This window comes from Podarcis gaigeae (genome assembly GCF_964106915.1).
Source record: "Podarcis gaigeae genome assembly, chromosome: 16".
NCBI classification, from domain to species: Eukaryota; Metazoa; Chordata; class Lepidosauria; order Squamata; family Lacertidae; genus Podarcis; species Podarcis gaigeae.
The window spans coordinates 42195938-42211957 of NC_139693.1; the positions used below are offsets into that span (position 1 = coordinate 42195938).

General features: G+C 43.1%; 1 protein-coding gene across 1 annotated transcript in view; it reads right to left on the reverse strand.

Annotated features, from left to right (window-relative positions):
* Positions 1-7291: 7291 nt before the first annotated feature.
* Positions 7292-16020, reverse strand: part of MYO18B (myosin XVIIIB) — a 276767-nt gene continuing 268038 nt past the window's right edge. The window contains exons 44-45 of the mRNA XM_083717843.1: positions 11029-12323; positions 7292-7480 (exon numbers count right to left, since the gene is read on the reverse strand). Of these exons, the coding sequence (XP_083573969.1) occupies positions 11030-12323 (1294 nt within the window). The 3' untranslated portion in view covers positions 7292-7480; position 11029. The remainder of the gene's footprint in view (positions 7481-11028; positions 12324-16020) is intronic.

Genomic DNA, 16020 nt, shown 5'->3' on the forward strand with positions numbered 1-16020 from the left:
AGGGCAAATGTTGTCCCTATTTTCAAAAAGGGGAAAAGAGAGGACCCAAATAATTACCGCCCAGTCAGTCTGACATCAATAGCAGGGAAGATTCTGGAGCAGATCATTAAGCAAACAGTCTGTGAGCACCTAGAAAGGAATGCTGTGGAAAAATTTACAGGGAATGGGGATAGGCCAAGATTTTGAAAACAGTATAGGTGCAATTTATTCGGAACAAAAAGCTAAGTTAATTGTGAATAACGTAGTTACAGAAGAGTTTAAGATTGAGAAAGGAACACAACAGGGTTGCCCAATCTCTCCATTGCTTTTTATATCGGTCCTGGAGGTTTTGCTCAATATGATTAGAAAGGACCAATTGGTTAAAGGTATACAACTCGGAGCTAAACAGTATAAATTGAAAGCTTTTGCTGATGATTTAGTTTTGACATTACAGGAGCCAGAATCCAGTACTAAAAGAGTATTGCAATTAATTCAAGAATTTGGTCAAGTTGCGGGATTTAAGTTGAACATGCTCAAACCTAAGGTGTTAGAGAAAAATTTAACAGTGATTGAGAAAGAGAGGTTTCAGAAGGAGACAGGATTAATATTGGTTAAGAAAGTGAAATATCTAGGGGTTCATATGACTGCTAAAAATGTGAATTTATTTAAAGATAATTATGAAAAATGTTGGACGGAAGTGAAAAAGGATTTAGAAATATGGTCAAAATTGAAGTTTTCACCGCTGGGCCGAATTGCTGCGATAAAGATGAATGTATTGCCTAGGATGTTGTTTTTGTTTCAAACATTACAAATTTTGGACAAGATGGACTGTTTCAAGAAATGGCAGAGAGATATCTCTAGATTTGTCTGGCATGGCAAGAAACCTCGAATAAAATTTAAGATTCTAACTGATGCCAAAGAAAGAGGTGGATTTGCCCTGCCAGACCTCAAACTTTATTATGAATCAGCCGCATTTTGCTGGCTGAAGGATTGGCTGCTTCTTGAAAACACGGACATTTTGGACGAGACTGGCTTCATTATTATCAAATAAGGGAGGTTTATAATTTGGACAAGAAAATTGGTTTTCAGGTGGAAAAATCAAAATTGGAAACAGAATTGTTAGATCCTAAAACCAAGAATTTATCAAGAATGTATAACCTGCTGTTGAAATGGAACACAGAAGATGAAATGGTTAAATCTGCTATGATTAAATGGGCGCAAGATGTCGGACACAACATTATGATGGCTGACTGGGAAAGGTTATGGACCACAGGTATTAAGTTTACAGCATGTAATGCCTTAAGAGAGAATATAATGAAAATGATTTACAGGTGGTACTTAACCCCAGTCAAGCTGGCAAAAATTTATCATGTGCCCGATAATAAATGTTGGAAATGTAAAGAGATTGAGGGCACATTTTTTCACCTTTGGTGGACATGCCCTAAGATTAAGGTCTTCTGGGAGATGGTATATAATGAAATGAAAAAGGTATTTAAATATACCTTTCAGAAGAAAGCAGAGGCCTTTCTCCTGGGCATGGTTGGCCAATTGGTGCGAAGGGAGGATAGAACTTTTTTTATGTATGCCACAACAGCAGCAAGAATACTTATCACAAAGTATTGGAAGACACAAGATCTACCCACCAGGGGAGGATTGGCAGACGAAGGTGATGGACTATATGGAACTGGCTGAGATGACTTGCAAAATCCGGGACCAAGGAGAAGAGTCGGTGGAAGAAGATTGGAAAAAAATTAAAGCATATCTTCAAAGGTATTGTAAAATTAAGGATTGTTAGAAAGATGTTGGAAAAAGAAAACTATGTGGTTTTGGTAGAAACGATATAAAGGATTAAGTAAAAATGAATTCAAGTTATTATTAAGTTAAGTTAAAAACAAGGTTGGAAGGATTTGCTGAAATAAAAATTTGAACTAGAATACAAAAACGGGAGGTGTGAGGAGGTCAAGGAAATAAGTAAGGGAAGAGAGTTATGTAAAGATTTAATCTATTTTTTCTTCTCTCTATTTCTAAATGATTGTATTTTTTATTTTTTTAAATCTTTTTATTTTTGCATTTTTCTTGTCTTTTGTCTTTCTTTTTTCTTTTTTGTAATCTTCAAACTTTGAATAAATATTTTATAAAAAAAAATAGAAAGGAATGCTGTGATCCCCAACAGTCAGCATGGATTTCTGAAAAATAAGTCATGTCAGACTAACCTGATCTCGTTTTTTGACAGAATTACAAGCCTGGTAGATGAAGGGAACGCAGTGGATGTAGCCTACCTTGATTTCAGCAAGGCATTTGACAAGGCGCCCCATGATATTGTAAAGAAGCTGGTAAAATGCGGACTTGACTATGCTACCACTCAGTGGATTTGTAACTGGCTGACTGACCGAACCCAAAGGGTGCTCATCAATGGTTCCTCTTCATCCTGGAAAAGAGTGACTAGTGGGGTGCCACAGGGTTCTGTCTTGGGCCCGGTCTTATTCAACATCTTTATCAACGACTTGGATGATGGACTCAAGGGCATCCTGATCAAATTTGCAGATGACACCAAACTGGGAGGGGTGGCTAACACCCCAGAGGTCAGGATCACACTTCAAAACGACCTTGACAGAGAAGGGGGCCAAAACAAACAAGATGAATTTTAACAGGGAGAAATGTAAAGTATTGCACTTGGGCAAAAAAATGAGAGGCACAAATACAAGATGGGTGACACCTAACTTGAGAGCAGTACATGTGAAAAGGATCTAGGAGTCATGGTTGACCACAAACTTGACATGAGCCAACAGTGTGACGCGGCAGCTAAAAAAGCCAATGCAATTCTGGGCTGCATCAATAGGAGTATAGCATCTAGATCAAGGGAAGTAATAGTGCCACTGTATTCTGCTCTGGTCAGACCTCACCTGGAGTACTGTGTCCAGTTCTGGGCACCACAGTTCAAGAAGGACACTGACAAACTGGAACGTGTCCAGAGGAGAGCAACCAAAATGGTCAAAGGCCTGGAAACGATGCCTTATGAGGAATGGCTAAGGGAGCTGGGCATGTTTAGCCTGGAGAAGAAGAGGTTAAGGAGTGATATGATAGCCATGTTCAAATATATAAAAGGATGTCACATAGAGGAGGGAGAAAGGTTGTTTTCTGCTGCTCCAGAGAAGCGGACACGGAGCAATGGATCCAAACTACAAGAAAGAAGATTCCACCTAAACATTAGGAAGAACTTCCTGACACTAAGAGCTGTTCGACAGTGGAATTTGCTGCCAAGGAGTGTGGTGGAGTCTCCTTCTTTGGAGGTCTTTAAGCAGAGGCTTGACAACCATATGTCAGGAGTGCTCTGATGGTGTTTTCTGCTTAGCAGGGGGTTGGACTCGATGGCCCTTGTGGTCTCTTCCAACTCTATGATTCTATTCATGAGCTGCATTAAAAATAAAAACGCCAAATTTCACTTCTTGCAATAACCTATCTAAAAAGGCAGCTGGCATACTTTTGTTTGGACTGATGGAAGCAGAATGGAAGGTCAGTGTAGATGTCAGGAGGGGGAAACTGAGGCACACATAGCTTCCAAACCACATTAATCCCCAGCCACCTGGTTCACACAGGATGCAGTTCCTTTAGCCTAGCCTTTGCCAACTGGGTGCCCGACATACTTTTTGGACTCAAGCACTTTTCAGTGCCAGCCATAACAGTCACCAGCTGCCACAAACATTCTGTAGGTCCTGAAAGCTTGTAGATATTTTCTGGGCTGTTTTCAGAAAATTTTAGAAAATATGTTTTCTTCTTATTTATTTCTGCAAGCCTGTGGAGCCCCCTGAATATTTAAATACAATACTCTTATCTTGGGGGTATTTTTTTATAAAAACCTAACTACACTGTTAGTGGTAATGATGTATGTAAATGAATACAAAATCAGGAATGACATCTGATTTTGTCGTCAAAACACACATCCTTAAATATGCAGAAGTTTTAAAGAAATGGTGCTTCTGCATCCCTGGAGACTGTTATCTTACAAGACACTGTTCCATCGATGTGACAGGGAAGGTGATATGCCTATTCTGAGCTGCTGACTACCTCTTTTATTTGAAGTACTTACAATGATGGGTTGCTTTTTAAAAAATACATGTGCTGACCAATAAATCTGGAGCATTTTATAATAAATAAAAAAATGCAATTGGTTCTTCTCACCAATTCTCATTGACTAAACATCCTCACCCTATTTTGTTTTTATATCTTGGCCTCTGTTTACCCATCAGGCAATCGCCATCCCTCTCAGCCTTGATTTATCCCTCTCACCCAGAGCTTTGATCAGGTCCTTTGATGTTTTATGTAACATCCTCTGTGTTGCCAGAGAAATGAGCAGAGACTATTTAAAGTTTAATCAGATTATATTGGCTTTCCCAGCTCAGGGCCATAGATCAATCAACTTAACAAGGTCTACCACTAGGGGCTCTCGCGATGGATGCTCATGCAAAAAAATAAAAATAAAATAAATTCCTGGCCATTGGCACCAGCTCTATTTTGAGAGTACTTTGCACAGCACAGAGCACACCAGGAACCAACCTGTTGCTCCCAAATGACAACTGATTTGGCAAAGATATACAGGGGGGGATGGATGTGAAAGCATTTGAGGTTACTAGACAGCAAATGCCAAGGGAAAGGAAGTTTGTTTGGCTCACAGCCATATTAACAATGTCAATGTCATTGGCCTGAGGGTGTTAGAGGTGCAGCAAGGCCCACAGACAGGGAAGCCTACAACAGATGCCCTGTCCTCTGCTTAGGAACTAAGCCAGGGAAGAACACACAAGTTGGCATCAAGGAAGTGCTCAAGACATCAAGGACATTATATGGGCGAGTCACAATCCATAGATTTGAGACGCAGACTCATAATATTATTATTTCAAAATTGTTGTTCATGTTTCAATAGGAAGATGATGGTTCAATAGGAAGAAGATGATGGTTTAGCATATACATGTTGGGAAAAGAGTTGCCTCAGGAGATGGCATAATGGCCCCTGCTTCCTCCCTGCACCCCACCCTGGGGCACATTTTCCACATAGCCCTTGACACATCTTCTTAGGCTGCAATCCTATATCCATTTTCCTGGGAGCAGAACCCACTGAACGCAAAGAGACCTTCTTCTGAGTCTCAGTGTATATGATTGTTTTAGAAGTGCAAAAGCAGGGATCATTCAGTTTGTAATGGAACGGTTAATTCTGTAAGTTTCTTGTGAGTAGGCCTGTATACACTGCCTATGTAAATAATAAGAACAATAGTATCTCCTGCTTATTCAAAAAATATGTTTCACTCAGGCTGTAGGTTTAAGAATACCATCATCATATTATCAGATGATGCATTCTGTGTCCTTGTCCAGGAATAGACTATTCAGCCAATTGCTCAAGTGATGTACAGCAAAGTCCTAATCTGCATAATGCCCATATGTCCTTCTGAAAACAAGTGTCACAGGGACTGCTGCTGTCACTGTTTGTGGCCTGGCCTGATTCTTGCTTTTGCTCCAGCTGCTGGTGTCTTGCTTCCAGGGGAAATGCTTTAGGGCATCCACAACCTCAGTCCTGAAAACAGCCCCATAAGCTCAACTAAAGGATGCCTCTCCACTGGTCCCTGGAATCGGAACAGCAGCAAAGGTGGGCCTGAACAGATGCCCTGCTTTTCTCAGTGCTCTGGATTTAGTGAGCTTCTTGAGAAATCCCAGGTATGCTTTTGCTGCTGCTCTAATGCCAGCAGAATTGCTGCAGCCCTGTCATCAGCAAACCCTTCACTGCAAGATGGATCCGTCCACCCCACCCCCGCCAGTTCTGCCAAGCTGAGCTTCTGGAAGCCTCTCCCTGCTGCAATGTATTTTCTTATTCAATCCAACTGGAGCAATATTCTGGCCTGATGTGTATGGGATCAGCAGGCAATTGTTTTTCTGCAGAGAGAAAAAGCAAAAGAAAGGGAAGCAGAATTCTTCAGCGAGTCAGGGTGATGGATTGATCTACTGACAAACACACTTGTGTGTGTATGTGTGTTATAATGCCGCAGTAAGCAATGAAACATACACACAGGTTGCAACATTTCAGCAGGACTACAAATCAGGATGGTCCAATGAGGAAGCAGCATTATACTGAATAAAACCATCTAACTCAGTATTATCAATACTGACTGGCAGCAGCTCTCCAAAGGTTTCAGGCAGGGGGCCTCTCCCAGCCATGCCTGAAGATGACAGCCCAAGGATCTCACCTGTGCCCATCTGCAGGTAAAGCAGGTGAGCTGCAGCCCTTCTGCCATCTTCTTCCTGTATTTGAACTCCTCCAGTCCTTCATTCTCTGGCCACTCTGGCCCCCCACCCCACCCAACCCCTGCCACCACCAACTTCATCCCCCCCACCCTTAACTGCCATATTTCTATCATGAGCATCCATCAACCATAACCCTCCGATTACGAGCTTTCATTTTAAAAAAACACGTAGGTTTCTAGCAGTTGCAAGACCTGAACTATGGCGCGAAAGGTACAGGCATTCTTCATTCTGTTATGAGAAACCAACCAGCTCCCAACCCCATCCCGACCTGCCCCACTCCCACCAGAAAGATTCCTCTGTAAGGTAGATCTAAGCCCCGCTGAATAGGAAGGGCATTTCTCTGGGGCCCCTGACAGTCGGTAAAGAAGGTAAAGGACCTCTGGACAGTTAGGCCCAGTCAAACCCATCTCGCTTCAGCCCGAGGGAGCCGGCATTTGTCCACAAACAGCTTTCTGGGTCATGTGGCCAGCATCACTAAAGTGCTTCTGGCGCAATGAGACACATTGACGAGTGCCAGAGAGCATGGAAACCTATTTATCTACTTGCACTGGCATGTTTTCAAACTGCTAGGTTGGCAGGATCTGGGAAAGAGCAACGGGAGCTCACCCCGTTGCATGGACTTGCACTGCTGACTTTCTGATCAGCAAGCCCCAGAAGCTCAGTGGTTTAGACCACAGCGCCACCTGCTCCAGTAGCGGGTACTGGCTGGTGATGCAGGTCTGTCGCTCACTGGTAGAACATCTGCTTTACCTGCAGAAGCTCCCAGGTTCAATCTCCAGCATTTCCAGGAAGAGCTGGGCAAGAACCCTGCCTGGCACCTTGCACAGCTGCTGACAGTCAGTGTGGGCAATACTGAGCTAGATGGACCAGTGGCCCGACTCAGTATAATGCAGTTGCCTAGGTTTCTATTACGTCATGTCCATGGTTGGCTCTTCCTAATCCCAATAGGATTTTTCAGAGCATGAAGGGTTCCCTGAAGCCATCTTGAGCACAGACAGGAAAGAGGGAGAAGGAAAAACTCAGATGCAAGAAGCAAAATGTTTTATTTTGTATGAATCAAAGAGAGAGCACAGCCCGCTTCTCTTACATACACATATGTTGTTGTGCCTTGTTGGGTTAGGAAACTCAGGTGCCTCCAAAGCAGGTGGGGAAGCCAGAGCCTGGAACTGACAAGGATGCCTGGATGGTGATGATTCAGACAAAAGCTTGGCTCCTGGAGAGGGGAAGGAGAGCGGGAGGGAGGGGGAATGTAGATACCAGAAATACTGAATTGAAATTTATTCACATTTGCCAGCACCTCTTTCTAATTTAAAGACTCAGTTTCCTCCCTGTTTCTGTCCATCTCATTTTGAAAATCTGATCTCCCACCTTCATTGGGATTCAGCCCTAATGTTGCAATCATCATCATAGGTGAACTTACCAAGATGTGCGCTTCCACAAGAAAAGCCAAATGTTCAAAGCCATCTTAGGTCCCCTGTAAACATCACACAACTTGCATTTAAATGAAAACATTTGTGAATATCTGAGCTCCTCAGATTTAATTTCTTAACTGGCTCTTAATGAGCTCATCTGCCAGCAAGCTATGGAGAGGAAACTACAATTGATATTAGGAATATTAAAGCATGGCAGATGGAACAAATCATCTCATCTCAGCAAAGTGGCTGCCAGCTTCACCAACCAGGTGCCCTCCAGATGTTTTTGACATCAGCCCCAGCCAGCAATGATTTTGACATAGTGGCCAGATCACTAGCAGTCATAGTCCTGTCCTGTCAAGTTTTGGGCATCACATTTCAAGAAGAACAGTGACCAACCCAGATGTATTAACAGGTGGGATGCCAGGAAGGTGGAGAGTCTGGAAACCAAGTCCCATGAAAGAGCTGTGCAGGTTGCTTAATAGTATGAGCAGCTGGAGAGTGTGTGAGCCAATGGCAGATGGCCTTAAGTATATGAAGGGCTGTCACGAGGAGGAGGGAGCAGGCTTGTTCTGAGTGGAAATTGCAGCAAGGAAGCGGATTTCTTCTAGGCATGAGGAAAACTTGCTAACAGGAGGAGTTTCTTGGCAGAGTAAGAACCTTCACATGCATTTAAGCAGAGGCCAAGCAGCCATCTGTCAAGCGGGTTGAGCTTGACAGTTCCAAAATGCTATGGAGGCGGATGGCTGAAACTATTTTAAAGATACCCACTCCAGTTGCCTTGCTTTTCACATTTCATCCAGGGTGAATGCAAAGGACACAGCGGCTGCATTGTCCAGACTAGAATGGAGGGAGCTTACAGTAGCTGGTGGGTTTGAATGACTGCCTAAAGCCAGCTTTGTGTGCTGTATTGTGACCTGCTGTTCTGCCCCCCCCCCCATATTTGTACATTCTTCAGAGCTTCTGTAACACGGATCAGAAGCACCGTAGTTAGGGGGTGGGGGACATTGTAAAATGTACATTCCAACTTCACTTGTATATTTTGTTTTGCATTTTTTAAAAAAGAAAAATCCCTCCACAACTGCTTTGGGCTGCTCTTTCCATCTTTACACTTTTGGGGCAACAGATTCCAGGGATGAGAGTAAGTTTCCATCTCCTCCCCTCTAAAACCCCAGTTCCCTGCAACTGACTTCAAACAAAAGTCACACACACACAAACACAGCTCTTTCAGTTACGGTATGTAGACGGTGTTTCCTATAAAGAAATGTTTTATTAACACATCCAAGCTGCCTGGTGTTGCTTCAGCAGTTTTGATCACAGCAGGACCCATGAAAATGTCCTCCAAAGCCAGCCTCCTCGCAAAATGTTTTCTAATGTGTTTTAAGCACTTAACTGCAGCAGTGGGGTGTCCATCCATCTGGGAAATGGAGCTCCAACCGAAGTTGGAGAAATAAATCCTCATGGCAGACATGACCAAGAAATGGAAACATTTGGAGCTGGTGGACACTTTGAGCAAAAAAAACAAACCAACTCCAATGTGTGTGATGCGACACCTCTAGAGCTTGCTTTCCCATATAAAGCTTTGTGTGTACAGAAGAGTACTGTACTTCTATTTATGTGCACATTGACCTATATGGCCACCCCCACCCCAGTCTTTGGGCCTGCAGGGAAGAGCTATAAAAATGCAAATTTTGAAACTAAGTCAAAACTTCCCATGGAACTGCACCCACACAAAAAGTATAAAAGTATAAGAACATAAGTAGAGCCCGTCGGATCAGGCCAGTGGGGGCCTATGTGGCCCAACATCCTCTTCTCACAGGCAAAAGAGCCCTTTCCCACCCTGGGGGCCCCAGCAACTGGCAGTCAGAAACATCGCTGCCTTCAACTGTGGAGGAAGAGCATAGACTCCTTTGTGACCTTCAAAAGTCCTCTCCTCCTCCATCCATTTGTCCAATCCTCTTTTAAAGCCGTCTGGGTTGGGAGACATCACGGCCTCATATGGGAGGGAGCTTCCTAGTTTAATTATATACCGTGTGAATATGTACTTTCTTTTCACTGTCTTAATCTTCAAACATTCAGCTTCATTAACATTAAAAAATTCAGGCCAAACCAGAAGATCTTGCAACACTTCTTAGAAAATGCTCTGGCTGTGGAGCTGTGGAGAAACTACTGAGACTATGGCTGGGTACACACTCATTCAAAACACATTCTTTCTATCAAAGAATCCCAGGCACTGTAGTTTGTTGTGTGTTGGGGGAATTGCAGCTATGTGAGGGGTAAATTACAGTGCCCATAATTCTTTGAAAGGAATAAGGTGCTTTGAATAATGGCATCGTGTGGGTGCAATCGTTGCCCCCTTGCTGCACAGATGGTGCAGGCCAAGAAAATCACTCTGTAAAGAATGCAATTGGGCACATGAACCCCTGCCTAAGTATGAAGGACCTGGAGATATTTGGTAAAAGGTAAAGGTAAAGGGACCCCTGACCATTAAGTCCAGTTGTGACCGACTCTGGGGTTGCGGCGCTCATCTCGCTTTATTGGCCAAGGGAGCCGGCGTACAGCTTCTGGGTCGTGTAGCCAGCAGGACTAAGCCACTTCTGGCGAACCAGAGCAGCGCACAATAGTTGCACCAATATTGGTATTGGCACAAGTCAACACTTATTAGAAGGAAAACTGGTGTCCAGAATCCACTCATCTCTCCTTTACTAAAAGGACAGAGGAATGCAAACCTGCTGTCCAGAGGGCTCCTGGCTGGAAGTTGTTTGGAAAAGTCTACAAAAAGAAAACCTATAGAAAGACTCTAAAGTAATCCAGTAGAAGTCTACTTCCTCAGTGAGGAAGTGCAAAGAAGGGAGAAAGAGCCTTGCCTCCCCAACCTCAACCAAGCCCAGCTGAGCAAGTAGCCTCTCCTAGGGCAGGACTGTAAGAACAGCAGAAGCAGCTGGGAAGGGGAAAGGGGGAAATAGTTTTGTGGGTCTTTGTTGCTCAATTTATGCTATTTTATGCATTGTGGTATTTTATGCATTGTGACTTGCAGTCATTTTTATTTATCATTGTTTAGTAATCATTTATTGTAATGGTTAAGAGTGAATTTCTGTTTAATTATTATTTGCTGGTGGTTTGAGAGTTAATTTTACTGTGTACTATTCTAACAGATTGTTGAATATTACTTTATTTGATATAAGTCATTCTATTTTAAAGCTATGTTTTACTGTGGCTTTTTGTATTGGATCAGATTATTATAAGGTGTGTTCCTTATATATTGCTCTAAACTGCCTTGTGTATAGTAATATAGAAAGAAATTAAAAGTGAAATGAAAAAAATGAAATGAAAGATGCCAGCACTATACCTTAATCTTTTCCTAGGTATTTCATCATGATACTGTTTACATCATCTTCCTTCCCCTCGGCTTCAGACCTCCAGTCATCTTTCGCGCCCTCCGGGCTTCTTTTCCCAACGCATCCTTCCCCTTCCAGCCTCGGGATCCTTGGCCGACTCTTGATGCTGTCAGCACTTTTGAAAGATACAACTGAGCCAGAAGACGAAGACGAGTCAGAGAGGTTTCCAGGGTCCTCTTGGGGTTTTGGACTTGGTGTTAAAGTGGCCTTTATCTCAGAGAGGAAAGTGTGGTTGGGTGAAACTTGGTCTTCAAAACGGACACTCATGGGCCTCTGGCCTTCTCTCCTCTCTTTGGGACCTCTGGCCAGGCTGCTGGTTGACTGGCCTTTCCGGACGGCTGGAAGGAAGTCATCTGAGTCATCATTCGTTTTCCTCTCATAGCTCAGAGTTGGTATTTTCCAACAGAGTGGATCAGTTTCCTGTCCCTCACTTGGAACATCACCAAATCTTCTGTTCTGAAAGACCAGAGGTTCTTTTCCTAGATCTGTATCTGTCGTTTCTTCCAGAGATGCCTCCAGGCAACTTCTCCATGGTTTAAGTCGCAAAGTGCTGAACATTTCTCCACCCAGGGCTGGGGAGCTGAGCTTTGAGTAGGTGTCATCTATGTTCTGAATGAGAGAGTCATAGGACCCAAACTTGGAGACCCTTTTCAGAGCTGGGGAGAGGTTTGGCCGTGCCATGCTCTCAGATGATATGCTCCTCAAACTAGAGGAGCGGACCAGGCCAGCTCGAGAACTTTCACCAATTCCCTCCAGAATTACTGGGAGATCTTCATCATCCTTCAAAGTCTTGCATCTTCTAAGGGATGAGGCTCCTGTTGTTTGGTAAATAGGCAAAGAGGAGGCATCATCTAACACTAAGTTCCCTGGTTCTTTGTCCTTCAGTCTTTTTCTTCGCAGCTCTTCAACATATTCAGAAAGTGCAGAGGAGGAGCGTGACAACTTGTCTTCTGCTGAAGGGGACACCCTTTTGAGCACAGAAGGGGACAAAGGACTTGATAACATCCCTTCTGCCACTGCGGGAGAGGACATCCTTCTCGTAATGGATGGAGACACAGCTCCTAACTTTTGGAGAGTGAAAAACTCCTCATTTGAAATGGGTTTCCCATAATCTGGTCTTTGGGTACCGAAGGAAGGGCTTTGATTAGCTTTGCCAAAATCAGCACCCCCTGCACTCCTTCCATATCCCCTTCGTTCTACACCTAAGGGAGACAGCTGCTGGCTTGTTTCTTGATCCTTGTTTATCCTGGGACAAAAGGTGAAACAACAGCCACTGAGCAAAGCATTACATGGGACAACAGACCAACATCCATAATTTATTTTTAAAACTAAAAAAGAAAATAAGTCTTTATTGAATGGCTTCATATCACATTTACAAATTCACTATGGAGTGATCCAGACTTAGTCCGGTAACTTAAGGCCTACTGATTTCAGTAAGTCTGAATCCAACCCTATGATTTCAAGAAAAGCAAACAGGAATGCAAATACAGTGATTGATTCCTATGGATAGTGTCCCAATTTAACCTTTCATATTAGATTTTTAAAAGGTCCATAGACCAAGGGTGGAGTGGAGCCCTTGTTTTAGCAAGGGTTTTAGCTCCTCCCAGGAGCCACGTGTTGGTGATGTGCAGGGCTGGAGGGCAAAAGTGGGTGGGGCCAATGGCAAGCAGTGGGCGGGCAGCAGATTTATCTCATGCAGTAGGTGATATTGGAAGCATGCAAAAACCAGAGGTTTTTAAGCACAGCAAGACATTCCCTGCACCTCCATCCAAGAGACATATAAATTTAGTTTCTACATGAGCCAAGCAGTGCCAGCCATTTCCACAATGTTCCTGTGGAAAGTGGGCACAAAATCCTGGTTTTGCCAAGTGTTTTTTAGAGAATTAATTTGATTAAGTGCTGGTCATGTGTTCTGCGTTTTATGATTCTATGATATGTAAATGATTTTACTCAGTGCTTTTGTTCTTTTAGGAAAAAAGGTGCCGGTACTCTCCATTAAGTTGTTACCGTAAGTGTCACACTTTAAACATTCGAGGGCAGAAGAGGTCCTGGTACTACATACCCTTGAGCAATCCCAGAAAAACTCACTGCACACCCCCATAATATATTTTTTTCAAACAAGTTGGTGGTTTAAACAATCTCTTATAAACAATCAAACATTATTCAAGGACACATTCAAGGCAGACAAAAAACTGCTCAAGGAGCACAGAAAAGAGTTTGGGCTGGGAAGAGTCCTGAAAGGCTCGAAATCTTCCACCACCTGGGTATAACTGTTTCAGAATTGTACAAACTCCAGTTTTTCCTGAAAGATTTCTGCAGAATTATTCCTACCTTCCCAGAAAACTGTCAGTTTGGTTTGGTTTCTCAAAAAAGAAAAGGGGAAACAGATAACTTTAAAGGGAAACTGAGGCAACAGAGAGACTCAGAAGGTTGGGCATCAGGAAGTCCTGATCATCCTCAACAGGAGCAGTGCAATCCGACTCAGTATATCACCCCGATATAACTCATTATTTGGGGATACTCATAAGTGATGCATGCCCCCAGCAGATGTTCCCCTTCCTCTTTTGAATTGGACACTTCAGGTACAAAAAAATAACAATTCTCCTGAAAGCGACAACAGCCAGTTATTTTGTGTTTTGTGTGTTATTATAAGCCAAACCTTTTCTGTCGTTTTGTTCATACCTTCCCTTTCCCAGCTTTGTTTCACATATTCATTGTAGCAATTAATATTTTCTATACTTTTTACATAAATACTCCACCTCCCCCCTTCTGACAACCTTTTTGAAAGATCTCAGCAGCCCATTGATATCTGTTCCTCTTGTAAGACTTTGAATGTAGCTGCTGAGCATCAGAACAGCCCGGCAGCAGGATCAGGCCAAAAGCGCCTCATCTAGTCCAGCACCTTGTATCTCGATTTCCTGAAGGCTTTTGACAAAGTCCCCCATGATATTCTTGTGGAGAAGCTAGCAAAATGCAGGGTGGATGAGGCAGCTGTTGGGTGGATTTGTTCCTGGTTGACTGACCGAACCCAAAGAGTACTCACTAGTAGCGGTTCCTCATTATCCTGGAAAAAAGTAGCAAGTCCTGCCCTGGGCCTCTTGTTCAGAGTCTTTATAAACAACCTGAACCAATGGATTCACGTTACAAGGAAAGAAATTCCAACTAAACACGAGGATGAACTTTCTGATAGTAGGGGTTGTTCGACAGACTCCCTTGGAAGGTGGTGGACTCTCCTTTCTCAGAGGTTTCTAGGCCTTTGCCTAGAATGGCAAAGGCCTAGAATGGTTGGATGGCCACCTGTCAGGGATTCTTTAGCTGTGATTCCTGCATTGCAGGGGGTTGGACTAGATGGCCCTTGGGGGTCCCTTCCAACTCTACAGTTCTGTTATTCTATGATTCTACGGTTGTCCAAGTTGGTGTCCGTCAAAATACCTTGAGATTTGCAAGTAATGAACACTACCCCTTTTGTATCACTTAGTCATATAATAGAATTTTACTTTGACATAAACCTTTAAAAAAGATTTGGCAATACCTCCTTTTATCCAGCAACTGAAAATTTCTCTCACACACACTCTCTGAAAACCCATTTATTTCTGATCCTAGAAGTGAGCAATTTTTTTTAAAAAAAATTCTTTACCGCTTTATATTTTTTTTAAAAAACCTCAAAGCGGTGTACAGCATATTAAATCAATAAAACAATAGCTGGGCAATGTTCTTCCGGCCTCATGAGGAGCCTCTTCAGTAGGGCTGGTGAGTCTGGGCCTTGCCTCCTAGGCCAGGCGGAAAGGGCCTTGCAGGCAGCGGCCCCCATACCTCACAAAACCAACAAGAAGGTAAAACACTGACCATCTGTCAAGGGGTTTGTGACCAAGTCAGTGACCAACTCAGAGAAGCCTCAGAAAGTGAATGGAAACAGGAGCATCCTGCAGAACTCATGGAAGAAGATGACAGACATTTGTGGGCAGAGATGGGGAAGATATTGGGTTTGGTTTGCTGACTTGCTCTTCCTGAAGCAGTATGTGAACCAAAACATGACTAGACTTCAAAATTCCCAACTCTCTGAATTTTCAGATGCAATTCTCCTGCCCCCTATACGTAGCTTGTACACAAATGTGTATAAAACTGGATATATTAGTGGAAGTTACATAAAAAATGAATTGTATTAGGATAACCTGCTTGCATGTATACAGGTATTAGTTAAAATTGCATACAACATACAACAAGTTTCAAGAGGACTTTTTAAAAAAATTGCAACAGACTGCTAGTAATTAGGAAGCAATTCCTTCCTTCCACTTGCCAATTCTGTATGTGAACCCCTCAGATTTATGAAAAATTGTGTAACTGTTTCATCTTCTCTTGATGAGTCTTATGTTGCATCTGATTTTAGTGCTTCTTTGTTATTTTATTTGTATGGAATTTTTTCTCTTTCTGGCCATCTTTTTTTTTATGCAACCTGATGCAAAAATATGACAAACTGAACTTCAGATTGGAAATATTGAGAGAAACTAAAACAAGCTGACTTCTCTGTCCCTTCTTCTCAAATGGTTTCAGTCTGTCTGGCTGCTAACCAGAACGCTGGTGGTTTGAGCCCACCCAGGGACAGCTGTGGACATGGATGTAGCCAGGGGGGCAAATACCTATTTGACCAATTGCATCACAGATGACTCGGTGCTGCCCCCCGCTAACATAAAGCCTGCCTCCCCAATAAATCCTGGCTATGCACATGGCTGTGGACAGGATTCTTGCATTGCAGGTGATTAGACTAGATGACCCCCAGGTCTCTGCAACTCTACAATTCTATGATTCTAAGTATGGTTGGGGTGTGTGGAAATCTTCTCAGCATTCAACGGTATGCTGAAGGTATTTAGGGTGCTGGCTGGCTTGGAATCTTACAGGGAGCATTTCCTGATACTTGATGTGCCCAAAGGTCCACACAGCGCATA